The 20,807-nt window shown below is 39.6% G+C and overlaps 1 protein-coding gene across 2 annotated transcripts; it reads right to left on the reverse strand.

Moving 5' to 3' along the window:
- Positions 1–14,557: 14,557 nt before the first annotated feature.
- Positions 14,558–20,552, reverse strand: macc1 (MET transcriptional regulator MACC1). Of its 2 annotated transcripts, XM_078253153.1 has the most exons (5): positions 20,416–20,552; positions 18,586–18,708; positions 16,441–18,485; positions 15,990–16,178; positions 14,558–15,859 (listed from the first exon to the last, which is right to left on the reverse strand). In XM_078253153.1, the coding sequence occupies exons 2-5, from the start codon at positions 18,698–18,700 to the stop codon at positions 15,656–15,658; spliced, it is 2,553 nt and encodes an 850-aa protein (XP_078109279.1). In that variant the 5' UTR covers positions 18,701–18,708; positions 20,416–20,552; the 3' UTR covers positions 14,558–15,655. The 2 variants fall into 2 exon arrangements, with proteins under 2 accessions (XP_078109279.1, XP_078109278.1); XM_078253152.1 differs by lacking the exon at positions 20,416–20,552 and having other exon boundaries at positions 18,586–18,718.
- Positions 20,553–20,807: the final 255 nt, after the last annotated feature.

The following is a 20,807-nucleotide window of genomic DNA, read 5'->3' on the forward strand; positions in this document are numbered from 1 at the left end:
TGACAATTACAAGTACATAAAGAGGAGATAAACCGCGCTGATTGTTTTTCAGTGTGATTTACCGTACGCTGCTGTCTGCTTGGCCTGGAGCAGTGGACAATCACTGATGAAAAAAGTCTTTGTCCTTATCAATGAGCAGTGAGTGGGTGTTATGATAAAGTCAAGTGTATATTTCTGACTCATGCAACTTGACACACCAGCCATTTGTGACCCCAGAGTGTCATTAACCACCCTTCCCCGAGGTCACATCAAGGCAGACACAACTCAGGCTCTCACTTTACTAAGTCCTGAGCCACAGCCAGATCCACAGAGACTTGTCTATTTTCTCTGTTCGAGCCTTGCAAGGCAGCGTTTTTCTATCAGCCTACTCATATCTTTTGAAATAACAAACCACAGTCATCCACATATACGAGGCTCCCACAATTGACAGTGATATTCTTGTTCACTCCATTAAAGATGAACCGCAAAGAATGCCAGCTCGCCAAGATGGATCAACTGCACGGGATGAGAAAAGACAGCGGTGTGTTCTTCAAAGACCAAGTCCCAGATAGCCTCTAATCAACCCTCGGCTCTAACAAGGTCAAACAGCAGAGTTGGATGACAGCATGTTTCCTCAGCAATAGTCTGAAAATGTCCCATTCTACAGAGAAATCCAGACATCATATCAGGGCATTGCTGATAACAGCAGTCCAGTGGTGGTGAGAGAGGATCTGGGGTGTCTCATCGGGAGGTGAGGATGAAAACAGGCCTTTATAAGCTGTCTGGACACATAGGAGCCAGGACTCCTGAAGTTAGCTGTAAAAGAAAGCCTTTGAAAGCTGAGTGCTTTGATGTCGCAGGTTCTAATCCTGTATTCTTGTAGCAGAGCACAATTTCACCTTGTCAGAAAGAGCTGCGCAAAGACCCAAGCCCATTCCTGGAATCTTATCTCATGAAAAGTATTGATTTTTTGTAGAGTGAAAGGCTGCTTTTGTGCACGAGGAGATGCACGTGTGTGAGTGTAATAGATGTTCTGTTAAATCTATTTGTGTCATTCCTAATGACTCTGTGGGATATCAGACAGCTCTACCGCACAATGACACCTTATTAGCCACTAAGAACCAACAAACCTCCAGTATGTTTTCACAGCTTGGAAGCTCAGGGTGATGTGGGGTCTGTGGAATAACTAGCATCTCAGCAGCATAATCTCTGTCACACACACACACACACACACACACACACACACACACACACACACACACACACACACACAAAACAAACACAAGCCTTCCTCCAAGAGTTTGAGAAAGTGTTTCACTGGTCTAACCTTCCTCCCAAACAACAACACAAGATATACTATGTATTAGGGAAAAACAAAAGTATGGCAAATCACTGAATTTGGCATTTATCCCAAATAACCTTACTTCCTGTCAATGTAGACTGTAAGAGGAACATCAGCTCATATAATCTGTGCCCTGGCCACTGCTAAAACTTAAACCTCAAGACCACTGAGCCATGCCTTCTGCTGCCTATAAAGCCTGCTGCCAGCCAGTAGACCACACACACTTTCACCCAGGCTGCTGCAGCATGGAGACCATTGCACTGACCCATGCAATGAAAATATCTGTTCACAGAGTTACAGTAGCTTTACCATATTGTGGTGGGACTGTAGGAGCTTGACAGGTGCTGCTCTGAGTTTAGAGATACTCTGTCTGCATGTAGCTCATAAGGAAATGGAATGGAAATACACTCAGTTGCTCATTTATACACCTATGCAGTCTAATACAACAGTCCTACCTACGATCATCTTGGAGACTGCCGTTTGTGGTACTGTTTCACCTGAGCTAGCTAATACTACAGCTCAGCTGAGGAGGACATGTTTGCATCTTGCGCTGTCATGAGCAGAAGCCCCTTGTGGAAAAATATGTATTTTTGGTTTTGGGGTGAACTGTGCCTTTAAGTATCAGTATCAGATCAAATGTGTTGCAGAAGAGAGCCAACACAACAGAAAAATTGTCACTTTCTTTACTGAACGGTGCAGAAGATAAACTGACCCAACTGAAAATGTGTTCATAATGAAATAAAAGTAATGATATCACGTAAATTACATGCAGTCAAATAAACAGGCAACTCTTGGTACTGCTCTAAAACAATTCCTTCTTACAAAACTCTTACAGTAAATGGTGGAGTATTTTCATGAGCACACATCCAAGTGCTTTGCAGGTGCATGCTAGGTAACAAAAACAGGAAAAAATAAATAATTCTCATCCACTGCTGTCATGTTCCCATGAGCTAGTTCTTCTTTTTTTGTTTCATATATTGAGCATAACTGACAAGATGACTTGGCAAAGACCACCTGGTTGGAATGTCATGCTCCCAATGTGCAAAAATAAAAGAAGAACTAACTGTTGTGAATGTAACAGCAGTGTCTTTATCTTCATCTGTGGCTTAACGCCCAGCAAAATAACTCTGGCAGAGTGCATGTTGAAAAGCAGTATAACATGCCATGTCACATAGACTTATGTTAGTGATGAGCATAATGTCAGTAGTCCAGTGTGGTTGTTCACCCTAACCGCAAGTGCTGCGAGGAGTCCCACCACAGTCCCTGTTAATAAGGGCTCTGTGAGGAGAGAGGAGGTCGAACAGAGTGCTCCAGCTGCACATGAGGATGAATAGCATACAGGGGATGATGGGCAGAGGTGTGGGGGTGGAGGTGCGAGGACCTGGGGAGCGATCAGGACAGAGGAGGGTCTCCCATCCTTTGCCAAAAAAAATACAAGAGTTATCTGTAAATAGATAGATAGAAAGATAGATAGATAGATAGATAGATAGATAGATAGATAGATAGATAGATAGATAGATTTATAAAACAATGCCATTTTGCCATTCCACATCCCCCGTTTCAAGGTCTATCTATTTCAACCCAACAAGCACACAGCATAATAAATTCAATGACACTCAAACAACCCTTTGCAGGCAGTCAATTCTAAATTATGTGAGGTAGTAACAACACTAACTCTCCTCTGAACCGCAGCTGTGTTCCCATCTCCCCCAGATTTCTGCTCACCTCTGCTCCTCCCTGTGTGTCAGTTAGAGGTGACCTCCTCCTCCTCCTCCTTCAGTCAGACCAATCTGTCAAGACACAATAGGCTACCTCTCCAGCTATGTTGTTTTTGGAATGGGAACCCTTCAGCTCCGCTTGTTCTCCCTCTTGGTTAACAGAAATTAGCCAAGAAGCCACTCTTCTTTGAAGGATTTATCTCGGCTGACTGTAGATTTTACGCTTTTCTTTTCTTTTTTTGGCTTTCAGGATGTTGTTTACTTTCACTCATCAATGTTGAAGTTGTGTGTTCATGGCTACCCAGCTGGGGATCTTTTTCAGGATGTGAAGTCATCATCACCAGCTTGATTATCACCTTCAACAATTCTAGTTAGAAGAGCATAAGCATAAAGAAGACTATAATAACTTAAAGTTAAGGTGTTTATTTAATTTTCACAAAATAGATTTCCTCATCAATATAACCAGCATTAGCTGATAACTATCTGTCAGGATGGAGGTGGATTGACTCAAATCTGTTAAAGACATTACTTGCGGTTGTGAAGTGTAGACACCTGCAGATCAGGCTGATCTCACCATCTCCTGGGTATTCTGTAAGTAATAGCAGGTAACGGGAATGTTATAGGCAGCAGTGGTTGTGAAACTGTACATTAAATGTTTTCCTTACGTTTGGTACTCTACCGTGGTGGAAAGTATTTCCTTAAGTAGGCTATTGTAGGCTACATAAATACAAATTGAGGTACTTGTTCTTTACATGACTTTAGACGTTATACTACTCTCCCCTACATTTACTTTTTACTCCACTTTACTTATTTGGTGGCACTAACTTTTTTCAGATTAAGATTTAACATTAAAAAAAAACATACATTCCAAAATATTCTTTATTGTTAGAGACTAACTGATCTTTCATGTGTGGCTTGTTACAACAACAACGGTCTAGTTGGGGGCTATTGTCATGTTTAAGGTGTGTGTGCCTCAAGGGAACTACCCTATTAACTTGACAGTCACCTACATTGCAATGCCCTATATGTATGAAAGGTGCTATACAAATAAATATTGATTGATTGATTATTGAGTTGTTTGCAGTATCACCACACATGATTTCCCCTCTCGACTTCTCAGATGGTTTCATTTACATGTAAACATCTGCTCCGGCCTAAGAGGTCAAATTATACCATTAAGCCTACAAAAAAACGCAAAGTTTGGGAGCCACTAGTATTGTAAATGACCTGCGGTATGGCGCAGCATACTAGATAATCTATTATTTTTCATGTTCATGTGTGTTTTCTAAAGGCTGTGTAAAATGGTTCCGTTAGTTTGACTACATTATAAAAGCTAGTGCTTTTATTTTGAAAGAACAGGGTAATGCCCGGTAGACGAAGTTTTTTTATTTTTTTATTGCAGAATACATTTGTTACAATTTGTCAAAAAATGAAATGGAACTTGTAGAACACAAATCATTTTGTTACAGATCATGTTTTCATAAAGAATAAAAAAAATAAGTAAGAAAGTAAAAAAAGAAAAAAGAAAAAAATAATACATGTCAGTCAATAGATATACAGATGAAAAAAATATCATATAACAAGTGGTCAGTAAAAAAATATAAACAACAAAAGTACATAGCCAGAGTATCAGACAGTAAAAATCAGTTAAATTAATTATAAAGTTAAATCAGATAAGCATTGCATGCATTTTGATGCTTATTTACCCTCTAATCCAGAAATACAATCTATAGTCAAGTTTAAAAACATTGAAAAGGGGTTTGTTTTTCATAAACTTCGATTTATGAATAAGAATTTTCCAAGCAGAATTATTAAGTTGACTATATATTGTACAGAGGAGTTTGAGTCAGAAAAGTATGTTTGAGCCAAATTGACCATTAATGAAACATTGTATATCATTCCACAGAGAAGAGCTATGTGAACAACTATAGAATAAATGGTCTAATGTTTAGACGAAGAAGTTGCAGGTGTGTTTTCTGAAAGAAGAAGGCTGTCGTACCCAAGGGGGTAAGCTTCTCCTCGGACCGCGAACCTCCTATGGCGCCATTTTGATGCTACCAAGCCATCACCTCCCGTTAGCATTCCATTGACTGCCATTCATTTTGATGTCACTTTGACAGCGAATAACTTTACATCTGAAGCGTTTAAAGACTCTATTTGTCCATTGTTTATTTCTAAAGAAACACGACAATGTATAAAAGGCTCCATTACCTTGTACCTCACGTTATGGCTCCATAGCAGACGTTTTTGTAAAAATAGGCTAACGATTGTGTCATAACCACGCGACTTACTGTCGCATATTAGAGGAATTACCGTATAGTAGAGGAGAAGCGCGCAGGCAGTTTCGTCTCACATTAGCTGTTTATAGGCCTGCACAATATTGGAAAAAACTTACATTGCGATATTTTTTCCCCCTGCGATATATATTGCGATATGAAAAAAAGACAAATTTTTACAAGAGGACATAAATAGCCCTATTTAGAAATACTAAATCATTCTCAACTACGGGGGTGATTTTGTAGGGGAGTGCATCTACAAAGAAAATAAAAATGAAAAAGTAAATGTTCTTATGTGAACCAGTCTTTGTTGAACTTTAATGCTTTACAAAAACCAAAGCAAGTAAGCGCTGTGATTACTCTTCTGAAGTGATTTTGGAGAGGGAAATTAGGAAGAAATACACTGGTTGACTGACATGACACCATTGTATTCATATAACATCAATCCAGGCTAAAGTGAATGATATTAATAATGCATGCAGGTTGCTTCCTCTAAATTTCAGGTTGTGGTTGACTAGCGGGGCCTGCTTTGGTTGTTTGATAAACTGATTAAAATTGATCATGATTGTTGGTTTGCTGTGCATGCAGAGCCTGCATGTCACACTCTTGCAACAAACTGTGTATCCAAGAGCACTGAAATCAGTGTAAATGACGTTATATCAGAAACAGACTGCTGTTGTAGATTAGTGTTACGTTTCCAGCGTCGCAGCTCCGAACCATAACGTTAGTTGGGACAGACACCTTGTTTCTTTAGGCTAACTATGTTAGCTTTAGCCTGGCTGGTAGCAGCTTTCTGCGGTGAAAAATGGCCGGGATATGTCGTGATTACGTTGCATTAATCAGGTGATTTAGTTTGTCATTGCAGCTAACATAAAACACTGACTACTGTAGCTTCACTACCCATGGAAAAGCATGTGCATCACTGTGTCAGCGGCAGCTGCCGCTTACGGTACTTTTCTACACACGGGAGAGCCTCACTTTCCATAACAACCCCCCTACCGTCGGACTAACGTTACGTCACATGACCACCTGTCTTAAAGGGGAAGGGTCGGCCGGTAACAATCATGGAAAAGGAGAACGGTGAAAGTTTACTTTTTTTATCAAGCAGCAAAGAAGTTGTAGTGTCAACATCGCAACGTCCTGCAATGCGACTATCGCACATGCGCACATCGCGATGTAGACGATGAAACAGAATATCCTAGCTGTTTAATCGTAATTACTAATGTTAACTAGTATTTTAGTTAGCAATAATTAGCCTGTGCCTATGTTATCTCCTTACATATACCTACGCTCTCCGTCTCTGCAATATTCGGAATGATTGAGATTTCTCTTGGCACAGCTACCAGAAGACTTACAACTTTCAGACACATTGCTCACGGCACATTTACGGCTGCGCAGTAACGCTAGCCATCACCGGAAAAGTGCTTCTAATGGCCTTCACTGGTCTCCGTCCAGAGCAACGGGATCTATTGGTCCGTTATATTTATGTCAATGGTTGTACCTTATGTTTGTTTAGCACCTGGCTAAGGGGATAAGGTTTGTAAATATTTTGTTTCCGATTGATATAGAGTGAAATTAGTAGTTTTTGTGGTCGATATAATTCATGCAGTCAAAGTGCAACTTATTTTGACTTGTTTAAACTATTAATTAAACAATTTGCATGTATTTTTGTCGATGAACGATACTTGGTGACTGTTCTGAAAGTAGCCAGCTAACATAACGTTAGCCTGTTTCACAAATAATTGCGTGTGGTGGTAGCCTATTTCGTCATTTTATTTGAATTGGCAGTTCATTTTTCAATCATGTGCATCACTGTTTAGTGTCCCCCGGAAACAGTTTCCGTTGTCGTGTGTGCTATTTGCACTGCGTTTCTCAATGTATTGTCAAACTGGTGAAGATGTTTTCTTAATGTGCTTATGTTTGTGTGTATGTGATTTCAGAACCCTATCAGAGCTTGTCATTTTATTAGGTTAAAAAATAATAATAATAATAATAATAATAATAATGGTAATATTTTGTTTTGATTTTTCTTGTCATAGCTGGGTAATGTTTTTGGAGCTACAGCATTATCTGTAAAGCTTCAGTTAGAGAGTTTAACCATCATTCAGCCGGGGATGCTTTAACTATAGCTGTTTTGTAAAGTAGGCCTATAGCCACCTCCACCAGCTAGACTACACTAAAATGCTTATACACTCTGATGCTAACAATCTAATAATGTAATAATTATATCACTCACAGTGGCACATTTTCCTCAAAGGTACTTTTACTTTGAATTACTTTATGTGCTTTCTGTTGATAATACTCATACTGCTCTTGTAGGATTCTGAATGCAAGACTTTTACTTGTAATGGAGTATCTGTACATTGTTGTATTAGCACTTTTACTTAAGTAAAGCATTTGAATACTTCTTCAGCTACTGGTACTCTAAAGCTATCCAGAGTAATACTTTATACCAAAGCCAGTAGTTTATAATAATTTCATATATTGTAAGAAGCCTTGAGCTTTGAGAATGGAGTGCAGTCTTTTAATAGAGCTTGTGTTGTTAAATTTGTGCACTTTTTTTTAAAAAATAAAACAGCCCAGTGGTGAAGTGCTCATCATCAAAATGTTGCACTGCAATCCTTAACATTCCCATGACTCACTGCCGGCCTTCCTCCATCTGTTTTTTAGATTATTGACGAACTGGGAGTGTTACGGTTGGTACATCAGGCCTGTCGGCAGACACGCTCTTTGCACTTCCCCCACACCATCAGGGTACACCTGACATAACCTCTTACTGCGTGATAGGATGTGATCACATCAACAAAAATAAACGTTCCTTCTAACAGGGAGGAACTGGAGAAAGACTTTGCCATTAGTCCACTGACGGGAAAGTAATCTCCAAAAATCAGGGACTTTGTCGTGGTGTGAGGTTCAGATGCTTATCTCGAATGTTTGTCAAGAACATTGGGGCTTATTTATGTCTTCTAATTCATCTTAATTCCTTAATCTTTATCTCGGTGTTCCGCCATCATGATGAAGGAATTTGGTTTCTGTTAGGTTGGTTGATGGAAAAAGTGAGAGTGAGAGCAAAGTGAGGTGTCCAAGGATGTGGATAGCGATTACTCACAAAGCCGCTCTGAACGCTGCCAAACATTTCATTTTTTTTTTTTTTTTTTTTTTTTCTTCTTCCCTGTGAGCCATTTGGTAACAGAGTTTCCTCCTTCCCAGCGGTGGCCATGGAAAGAGGCTCCAAGCAGGCTGTTAGTCAGCAGAAAGGCATTGAACTCTGGGTAACGATCAACACCTTGTAACATACATCACAAAAATGTTCAGCTAATACTGGAAACACACAAACCATTACAGGTTTAGGGAACTTCAACAGTGTCTTTATTATTGTGATATGAATGATTTAGATCCCTGATTTTTTTGTTTTGAAAAACGGCTTTGTTTTCAGGCATATTGTGCATCAGTATATTTGCAATAAATGCAATTTGTATTAAAATATTAGCAAGAATCTTGCATTAGGTGTTATGTTGTGGTAGGGTTATATGGACTCCAACTATAGAGCAGGTTGCTGTGGACTTACTATTTGCTTTACTGGGTAACCAAAACGCCAGTGATAAATGAAGTGCAACCATAGAAACTGTAAACTCTTTCCTGACTTTTCTAATTGCTGAACTTTCTCCTCTTTCACATCATCTATTACCAAATTGTTACAGTGCAACGAGAAAGGGAAAGAGGGTGGGGGAAAGGGTGGTGGGGTGTAGGGGACACCACCAACACCACTACTACCTTTGCAGCATGCATAAATCACCAGGCTAATAAATTGAAAGCTAAATGACTTCTTGCCCTCCACATATATCATGGAAGCACACCAGATGAAGCCTTATATACCCCAGAGGACAGAGGAATGCTTCTGTTCATAACAGTGATTTGTTGTTGGCTCCCATGGCTGCTGGCTTCAGGAATCCGAGTCAAACTGTTTGGACTCTTGCATGTTTACCTATAGCAGCATGGTTATGTATATCACACGTATATCAGAAATAGGTTTATTAGGGGAAAATAAAAAAGTCCCCAAATCCATCAAATTTCTATTTTCATTTATACTTCTCCTTTTCGAATATACTTCAAACACTTAATCAAATTATCTGTACAAATGCAATTATTGCAACAAAAAAGTTACCATAAAGTCAAAATGTGTACCAGAACTTTATTATTATTATTATTATTTATGACATGACATGCTGCAGAGTTCTGGAAACTCATTGTATGTGTTGCTGTCATGTGCTTATTTCCTTATCTGATAAGAAATGATGACCATTATTATGTTTTCATATTAATTAAATAGGCCTTGGTTAGAAATAACTCATGAGACACAAATGAGTAACTCTGGACAAGCACTGAAATTCCCTTATCGTCAATACAATGGCGCCACCCACTGGAATTAAACTGCCAGGTTGTGTGATGCTATAAGGTGTTTCTGGTCTACCATAAAAACTAATGTATTGCAGATATACCTTGCAAGCTTCGATATAGTAAGAATTACTTGTAATATTCACCTCAATAAGACTGATTTGAAGATCAACTAACTGTGAATATAGACAAAATGAGAACTAAATGATAACAGTTGAGAAAGTGTTGTTACTGGGAACAAATTAAACCATTTGAGGACAGGAAGCATACAATGCATGCATCACTGTAATATGAAGGATAGTAGTCTTCGCAGTTAATGCATCATCCAGATTTTTATGAAAAAAGCTGCACTAATGAACTAAGTTTTTCTTGGCATGTTATCTGGGATAAGAGCCAGATAAAAAGGCAATTTCAGCATTTTTTTTTTGCTACTCTTAAAGAAAATAAAATCCTGCCAACCTCTACTTAATCCAGCCTGGATTACCACGGCAGACTGAGTAGCTGAGACGGGCTTTGTTTGTGAGGTCTTACCTTGTCTGTTTTCCTGATGAAGAATAAGGTCTGTCTGGGACACTTCTTCAAATGCAATCTGTGGTTAGTTTTTGGTTTGAATGAAAAGACCAGGAAATATACATGAAGTATGCTGAAAAGACAGAAACCTCAGCGTTTTGGATGTGTGCCTATAGTTCAACACTTTACTTTTAGAGTGTGTGAGAAAATTTTCAGTGTCACATTTTGTTTTTCAAAGATTGCACAGGAGATGAGCCATAACATGTATTTTCCTCTTATATAGTTGAATATTCTCACACTAACAGGCAGGACTCAGCATTTGCACCGGTTTGTTTGGCAGTAGTGTCAGTGATAAGGAATACTTAATGTGTTAATTTGTTGTTATGAGGAACAGCAGTGGCTCATGTTGGCAGGGAGCTCTGAGTGAAACACAGCAGTCTGGAAGAAGCTGTTGGCATAAACACATACTTTGTGATGACTGATATATGCTCTATTTTTGACCGTATAGCTTCACTGAGAGCAATCTGTCCAGAGTTCAAAGGAGAGATGCTATAGTCAGCTCTTCTTACAACAAAAAATGATCTTTTATTAGTGGTCTACTGAGAAGTGGATGAGTAAATGTGGTATGTCGTGGGAAAAAAAGCCAGTTTAAGGCGAAGAGTTGTGCTGGGTCTATTGTGGTATAGAGTTCATTTTCCTGGTGTATATTTCCTGCTCCATAGATTGGGTAAATGCCAGAAACCCAGAAAACTCAAACAAAGCAAAATAGTTCTCTCCTAATGGGAACTGAGTCATTTAGAGTAACAAAGCCCATAATGATGGTGAATAAAGGCTCACTCAAGAATAACATGAATGCCAATGTTTTTAATTGTTGTAAATGGATGACAATATCTTCACTGGAAGCTGAAGTTAGTTTTGTAATATAACATTTACAAACTATTTGATTTGGATGCCCATTTCTGAATTCAAGCAGCGGGGCTAGAAGTAACGTATACATTTCAGGTCAGTCCGTTAATGACTAAAAAGAAAAGTCATGATAAACTGTGTGAGACTGGAACAAAAAAAATAATTTGACTCAGCAGCTGGGTTGGCACTTAGTGAACACTACAAAAAAATGAACAGTAATGCAATCAAATGAAGGCACACACCGTTATGGGGTTTGGTTATGGTTAGCATTATTGTGCCTCATTGTTTTTAAAAGGTTTTATTTACTTAGAGTACGTTTAAACTAACTACTTTTATCTAAGTACATTTTTACTTGAGTAAAGTGCATTTAAAGTAACAGTACTTTTACTTTTCTGCATTTCCAGCTAAAATACTTAGACTTTTCAGTCATTAATATTACGTACACATTTACAGATTTGTCTACAATTATAGATCTGATTACGCACACACGGATTGAGATACAGTTACACAACTTTCCACACACATTTGCAAATACTTACGCTACAGTAATGGGCCCATATCTTCATTCTGCATAGCAATGTACAATTACTAAAACAGAAATGATGAGGTGAAATATTTTCTCACAAAACTATAAAGCCTCTGACAGGCAGCAGTATTCCTAATAATTACCTGCTATCTGCACCCTCACACTGCTGCTATAAAAGGCTCCCAAAACAAAACTGGTCACATTTCATTAGTCACAAAGTTTAACGCCTCACTGCATTTGAAAAATGGGGACCTAAAAAGGTAGTGTCCCTCGAACATTTTTCATGTGTCCCTCATTTCGCTGTTATACAGTCAGTGCTTCACCTTGTATCTTGTTGTGAAAGCAAAAGGTACATCCTTCACAAAATATAAAAAAACTAACCCAATTTTGTTTTATTGAGCCATTAGGTTTCTCATTCTGTATAGCTCATTTGTAATTGGTTCAGCCATAAATATGCATGCATAAGTACAGTACACATTCATACGGATACAGTGGTGCTCATACGTTTATGAACCCATGCTAAAGTTGACTAAAAAGGGGAGGAATACAAAAATCATCTTTTGGAAATTGAGCTTAATGCCTTAATTAAAAAAAAATTGGAAAAATCCAACCTTTAAGGACACCAAAAGTAACCGAAAGTACATCCCTATGTTAAATTCCCATAGAGGCAGGCAGATTTTTATTTTTAAAGGCCAGTTATTTCATGGATCCTGATAATGTTCCCTTGGCCTTTGGAATTAAAATATCCCCACATCATCACATACCCTTCACCATACCTAGAGATTGGCATGGGGTACTTTCCATAAAATCATCTCTCAATGCAAATCAAACCAGCTATTAGGCTAACCGACATAAAAACATACCAATCTCTAGGTATGGTGAAGGGGATGTATGTATGGGAATTTAACATAGGGGTGTTCTTACTTATGCCCCCTGTATTTTAAGGAAGAACATTTATTTATTTACGATACATTATTCATTCACAAAGAAAATTGGTGTCCTCAAAGGTTGGATTTTTCCAAGAAATTTTAATTAAGGCATTAAGATCAATTTCCAAAAGATGATTTTTTTTTTTTATTCCTCTTTTTAGTCAACTTTAGCAGGGGTTCATCAACTTGTGAGCACCACTGTATTTTTTTATTATAACTCCTAAATACTGCTATCTTACTTTTTGGTAACTTTTGATATTGGTAACTGAGCACATGATGCTATTGTCATAATCTTAGATATTCACAGCTACAGCAACAGTGTTCAGTATTGAGATTTAATCATTAATGTTTGCTTCTATAACTCATTGTTACCTATTTATCTATGATGAGTAATATGTTTGTGAAAGAGCTTTAGGTAGATAAACTGACAGAGAATCCTCACTCTGAACTCATGTTCAACCCTCACTAAAACAGTGAACCTCTGTCCTCCATTTTCAACCCTAGGTGTATTACTTTGTTTCCATTTGCGGAATTCCTTTGTTTTAGGAGAAATGCCAGTGTCCAATTAATCTAAAAGTTGTTGCCATGATCAGGAAATGATGCACTAAGCTTAACACTAAATTATGAGGTACAGACATTTCTTTACTTGCTGCCAGAGAGGTGACATCATTTTGGCTGACCAGGAGGTATTAAAGTATAATAAAAGGATAACGCATATGACCACTCTGTCTGACGGATGGTTATACAAAATTAGTTATTTTAGTGAGATAGAACTAAAGAGTTATGCATAAATAATTTCTTGTTTCCATCCATCCATCTTCATCCGCTTATCCGGGGTCGGGTCGCGGGGTAGCAGCTCCAGCAGGGGACCCCAAACTTCCCTTTCCCGGGCCACATTAACCAGCTCCGACTGGGGGATCCCCGAGGCGTTCCCAGGCCAGGTTAGAGATATAATCCCTCCACCTAGTCCTGGGTCTCCCCAGAGGGCCTCCTCCCAGCTGGACGTGCCTGGAACACCTCCTAGGGAGGCGCCCAGGGGCATCCTTACCAGATGCCCGAACCACCTCAACTGGCTCCTTTCGACGCAAAGGAGCAGCGGCTCTACTCCGAGCTCCTCACGGATAACTGAGCTTCTCACCCCTATCTCTAAGGGAGACGCCAGCTACCCTCCTGAGGAAACCCATTTCGGCCGCTTGTACCCTGGATCTTGTTCTTTCGGTCATGACCCAGCCTTCATGACCATAGGTGAGGTAGGAACAAAAACTGACCGGTAGATTGAGAGCTTTGCCTTCTGGCTCAGCTCTCTTTCGTCACAACGGTGCGATAAATTGAATGTAATACCGCACCTGCTGTGCCGATTCTCCGACCAATCTCCGCTCCATTGTCCCCTCACTCGCGAACAAGACCCCAAAGTGCTTGAACTCCTTCACTTGGGGTGAAGGAGTTTCTTGTTTGGCATCTTACTAAACATCAAATCCAGTGTTTCATATCCCTGCTTTTATCCTTGATGTTACCTACTCTTTATCATCAGCCCTTACAAATAAAATACAATCCTACAATCACTCCTAGCTCAGAGATTGAATCAGTTCCCTCTGTTGCCTGATACCATTTTCCTTATTTGATTTACTTTTCCCGAGGTGCATTCAGTGAGCCAAAGTAAAGCATTCTGTGCTCTCTGTTTGATAGAGAACCGGAACACAAAGCTCTCAGTTGAAACTAGTTTAAACAAAGTGTTGGGAAAAGCAAACAGTCAGAGAAAATCAGTAGAAAACAAGTAATTTGTTTCTATGGTGTGATTTAACATTAAAAAAAATTACAAATGTTGCATAAATTGGTAAGTATTGAAATATGATTTAAATAACAAGTACAGTAGTTTAGTAGCTCTTTGTCAAATTAGCTATTTTATTTTTCATATTTTTATATATTTCATTATTAGTTATTTTATCTCCGCATTTATAAGCAAACGGATCAGATAGTTTACTGCAGTTAATATTTATTTATATCTAATGCAACACATCTCCATTTCAGTATCAAAGATATCAATTGTCTAACATTTCAGTGACTGAAGGCACTTTATGGCACCACTCTAAACAATGAGGTTTCTATTTAGCAATGAAAACATGATCATACAAACACAATTGTTACATTGTTTACCTTGTGAAATGATCTGCTTTGTACATATCTAAAACATTACACTATAAAAACAATAGCAAATAAACTAATATTTAAGACAATAGTTCATGACACTTGTAAAGTAGCATCTTAATGGTTCATTTACTGGCATCAGGAAACTTTCACTTTGGTAGAACATTCTCATTTTCAGCACACAAACGCCAATAAAGATGAATGTACTGTCAGTACCGCAACCCTTGAGATTGTTTGTCACCAACAGTGTTCACATTATTTTTTTTTAAATATACAAACTTTCACAGGACCCATAAAGATGACATGGACCTTATAAAAAATAACGGAATACAGTCAGGAAAGAAATCAAATTAGATACATAAATAATAATTTAACCTGCTCTTCAGGTAATGCACATGTGCAGACATACTAAATGTATTGGGTTAGCCTACTATTAAACAGCAAAAAAATAAAAGATTAAAACAAATATCGATACGCCAGTTGAGATTATTGATACCCAGGACAGTTGATGTCAGTCGGTATCTACTCATAAAAAATTGACTGAAAATGATCTACCAAAATGAACTTTCGTGATAAGGCTTCATCACATTGGCACAGCCATATATAGAGAAAAGTGACAAACTACTACTACTACTTCTTTCTTCTCTTTGCAAGATGAAGTGACATTCCTTCATCAGAAATTGTGATTACATATTTTACATTCATCAACTGAGATCCAAACATTTAGTGCAAAGTACCTCATCAAATTTCCATAAAGTAGTTTCTAATGCTTTGTGTAAAAATGACAAATGGCAAAACAACGCCACAACAAAAAAGAGCAAAATAACGTCAAAAACATCCAAAAACCTTATTGCTGTGTAACAAAACCTCTCTGTTTTCCCCAAGTGCGTGGATGTTGCAGTTATCACAAGTGTGTGCTTGCATAAAGTTTAGGAATTTGGGTATGCCGAGGCTCGAAAGATATCGAGACAGTTTGCTGTGATGAGGGTGCCAGTCAGCTGCCTCCACTGTCTGGTGGCAGGGTTTTTCATTTTGTCCAGGACCAGGTGCAGATCTTGGATCATGTCCCTGTAGCTGTCTCCATACCGCAGACTCCAGGAGTACAGGAAGTCATAAGCAGGTTTCCACATTGACTGAAACAGAACAGGAAATACAGGAATCAATTTGTAGAATACAATGCACGTCATATTTACTGGAGAAATGCCACAAGATCAGTGCTCTAAATACATTGCTTGCTGTGTCAATGTGTACTGTTAAACTGACCTGGGAACCGACTTCTCCGCTCTTCCCTCGGTGTGGCGCCTCGTAGCCCGCTATCTGAGCGCTGGAGAGTTTTGCAATCTTCTCAGCGAGCTCCCGCCATCGAACTCCCAGCTCCACAGCGGTGGACAAAATGACTGTGTTCTGAATCAGCTGGGCCACAAGATTCACAGAGTCCATCTTCAACAGACCCTGTGGTGATTAAACGCAGAGATAAAACTGTCACAAAACCATGGAAAGCACAGGACATCAGAGCATACAGGCTGTGAAATTGATATAGCATGAGTGGTGGGTTGTGTGTGTATGTCCATTATTTTATGAATTTGCTCTTTTTTTTAATTGTTTCTTATATGTAGCGCTAACAAATAATTAAATGTAAAATAAAAATATTCTCTTTCACTAACAATGAATTTATCAGGAAATTTTTTTTAAATGATCCTTTTTCTCTACTTACCAACATGAGCTCATGCAGAAACTTTTTCCTGCTCTTCTGAGCATGGCAGTCTTCCTTAAGCTTTTCCAGTATGCAGGCCACTTTATCAGCCTGAGTTTCAGCGTGCCTGTGTGTGATGGTGTCCAGTGACAGATTGCTGTACCCTAAAGCATCAGCCAAACCTCTCCAGCTGGTTATGTGTTCAGTGACCAGCGTCTGGATGGCGGAGTACATGTAAGTAAGCTTTTTGAAGGGCAGCGTCATGTTGTCCAAGAGGACCTCGGTGGTGATTTCAATGCCGGTGAAGTCCATCACTTGGTCTCTGGTTATGAGCTTGACGTTCTTACAGTGAACCAAACCAGTCCTGCCTCGGAGGAATCCAATATACCACTCCTTTACTTTTGAGTTACCCACTGACCTGACCGTCTCTCTGGATAAGAGAGCCACAGTGTCCCCCTTGAAATACTCCAGAAGGTAGTCTACACGTGGTTGACGGAGGACTGACTTTAGGGCTACACCATAGCACTGTAGTTTCACAGGTCTGTCTGTGAATTTGGGGATATCTGTAACACTTTCCTCAGGAATAGGTGGGCTTCTTGTCATTTCAATCCGCTTTTCTATCTGCATCGGCATTCGCTTTTCTGATCTGATGGGTGCTGCGGGAGGGGAAGCTACCTGGAAATGTGCAACAGTTGTGGTGTTTGATTCCTCCACTTGTAGATCTAATTTAAAAGGAGTCATTTTTGCATTACCGGCACAAGCTAACGCAACTGGCAGATGCAAAACTAACCCTATTTTGAGCTGACTTTGTCTCACTTCTTTCAGTTTGTCCTCAGGTTTGATTTTAAACATGGAGTCTGTGAGGCTAATACTGACGTGCAGGTTGTTCAGTTTGTCTGGTTTAAACCCATGTTTTCCCCAAAGCTGCAGCACAAGAGGAGGTGCGTTTTTGTTTCCTGTGCAGGGAACTGAAAACGGAAGCCTTGGCGGAACGTCGCCATGACCGCAAACCAATATTACGACCTTAAATGATGGATGGATGTACCTGGGACCATAAACTGCTACTGTGATTTGGCGATCAAGGTAATCCCACACTGATCTAGCAGGAGCCTGTATTGCAGAGGCCTCCGCAACTGCAATCACGTAAAAATGTGTCTTAAGGTCCTGCAGCTTCATCTGCATCATGTTCTTGTAAATGTAACAGTCGTTCACTTTAAGATAAGGGCCCTCTCTTTTGATGGACACCAGCCCGACCACAGTAGTCATCATCTGACTCAATGGGTCGCGCTTTACCTCTCCAGCCAGTTTCATCTCCAGAGAGATGCACTGCTTTATGTTGATGTTGCTGAGGACCACCTCTAGAAGTGGACTCATGGTTGTCACATAGTTGTTATTGAGTCCAGGAGGAGGGTCTAGCATTGCTTTCAGTGTAACTTCCTGGACTTCTCCAGGAGGAACATGGCCTTCTGGGATATGGATGCTAATTTCTGAGTCTGGCAACTGTACTGAGCCTCCAGTATGGCCGATCTTGCAGATGACCTGAAAGTCAGTGGCCTGTGTCTGAGCCCACCCTGGACTCTGGCTCATCAGATTTAAGTCCAGACATGAGCGGGTTAGCTGCCTGTGGCTCAGCCAGGCCATCTTGTAGGCCTCTCTATCGTTCTTTAGCCACTCAAAATCTGGGTTCAGCACCAGCCCAGGCGGTCTGAAGCTGTTCTCCCGTTTTGGCACTTTTCTCTCCAGATCATCCAGGATGTCTGAAGCACTTCTACATCTCCCAGATCTGTTGCTGACGGTTGTTGATCGGTTTTCCAAAAATGTCCCCACGTTGTCTTCATCAGAAGATGTGCTAAAGGCGTCATCGTCATTTGTGTGCAAATGTTTTTTATTGTCTTGTTTTACAGTTGATGTGTTGGAATTGTGTTTGTCTGTGCCGCTGTGCACAATGTCATCTAAAAAAGGGTTTGATCCAGACAGTTTGTTCCAAAAGGGATTTTTCGACTGAGATGAACCTGCGACCTCTGGCTGTAAAATTTGCCACTTGGAGTTCTGTGTCACATACCCACCTGGGAAAATATTTAATTTGGTTAGGACGTCTATTAACATTATCAGAAGGTTTTCAGATTTAGAGCACAGGTTGCCTCTGCTTCAAAGTGAGAATTTTACCATTCAGGTTGTCACTGGTTGAGACTTTGTCATCCAGATCAATCAGTGTCCCCTCAGATTTACTCCGCATGAGACTCCCAACACGACGGAAGGACATTGCTCTTCCAGCTGCCATATTTTCATCTGTAAACATAAAACAACGTATTGTTTTCATTTCTAAATTTATCTGCAGCCTTTTACTCCTCAAAAACATGACTTTATTCCTTAAAGGGGTGATAGAATGCAAAACTGATTTTACCTTGTCATAGTTGAAAAACGACAGTTTGGAGGGTACATAGGACATACATAGAACCTCAAAATCCCATTGACGCCTATTTCCTCTGCAAATCTCACAATTTGAAACTGCCTCTGAAAACAGGCGAATCTCAACAAAGCTAAAAGTTGACGTCAACTCCTCAACTCCTAGTCTTTGTCACGCCCCAACATTTACATATGCTACACCACTGACCTGAGGTCAGCTTAGTCTTCTGAATCTAGGTCACGCAGATCTCAGAAATTTTATACATTGTTCGTCTGCTACTTAATTACTAAATTCAATTCTGAGACTTTTTTATGCGAGAAATCAACTATGTAGAGGTCAAATATGGGCCATTTTACTGTCTGTAAACAGGAACATGTTGGCGTTATTTTGTCACTTATTCGGAGCAGTAGGCTAGTTGGAACCAGTTACCTGCAGGTTCTGTGCTAGGCTAAGCTACCGGTGGAACCGTCAGACAGCGTTACAACACGCACGGACACGAGAAGGGTATGTATCAACTTGTCTTACTCTGGGGGTTACGGTGAATAAGCTAAAGTCCCAATAAGTCGGCGTGTTCCTTTTAAGGAACAGTGTGAAATACCCTATATAATCATTATATCACCCCTTTAAACAATGCAACCAGGGGCCCTGAAGTAGAACAAAATGAATATCCAATATGCAGATACCCCATACTTATTGATATACAGTATGGCTGAACCAATTAGTCAATTCATTGATTAGTTGATCAACAGAAAATTAATCACAACAATATTAATGACTTATGACTTGAACATGTTATATTGGGTTCTTAGAGATTGTACAGTGCACTTGTCATTACTTTCCATCTACATTTTTCAAAAGATAATTCAAGAAAATAAGAGGCAGATATATTGATTAAATAAAATGAATTGTTAGATGCAAATAAAAAGATAAGCAGACATACATTTTGAAATGCTGTGATGCATGACAGCAACCTACACCTACACAAAAAAAGACATGCGAGTACATTTGTTCTGTCTAAAGGGAGCCTCAGGCTTGCTCTGCTCTGTTACAGGAAAATGAAAATTGTTCCAAAGCACAGAATAAAGCCTGGACTCTTCAGTCTGTCACTTGTTTGTGTAAAAGGACACTACCCATTCATGACTTGTCACAGTGAGTCAGTCATTAATAATGTGGTTTCTTACACCAGTGCACAAAAACAGGTTGGTCTTGTCAAGCCTATGACAGTAATCGGTTCTCTCAGTAATTCATGCTATGATCAAAGCGCAGTGCCACTCTACTACTGACAGTACAAATGTAGCCTATATTTAATCAGATGCAAATATTCTCAAAGAAATCTGACATTTAGTAATAATCCAGAGTAAAACAAAACAACACTGCAACAGGTTCAGATATAAACGCTCCAACTTCACTAACCACAGCTGCAACAGTCACACTGACATGTAGCCTCTCAGTGTCAGCGTCTGAACAAGTGTGTGTGTGATCAGTAGTTACATATTAATAAAGCTATTATCTACAGGCCATTTCCTATTGTGAAAACCCGACAAGAAAAACAATCAAATACGAAAAAAGAAAAGAAGTTAAAATCTCACCGTCGGCATGAGATGGTTGTAGTTTTGTTTCTGAGCGTTGTCAGAAAAAGAGGTCAATCCACTATCATTTACACTTTTTTTCTATGGCGTACGATGTTCACCTCCTCACGTTACAGCGCTTTACTCTGTTTGCTCTCAGGCACGGAGCATTTTGGGACTGAGAGTTTAGAATGATACAGGCACCCCGGCGAAGGAGTGGCATCTCACGGTTTAGGACCACAATGCCCACAATGCACCTGTCTGTTTACGCACAAGACTTACAACACCTGAAACTGAGCGATAGTTTCGACGGTGAGTTTAGTGATAAGCCACAGGCATGCGGCTGCAAAAATATGCTGACACAGATTAGAGGTCACAGGGGATGAGGAGACACACAACAAACAAGCTTAATC

The sequence above is a fragment of the Sander vitreus genome, chromosome 6, assembly GCF_031162955.1.
Source record: "Sander vitreus isolate 19-12246 chromosome 6, sanVit1, whole genome shotgun sequence".
Lineage (NCBI taxonomy): Eukaryota > Metazoa > Chordata > Actinopteri > Perciformes > Percidae > Sander > Sander vitreus.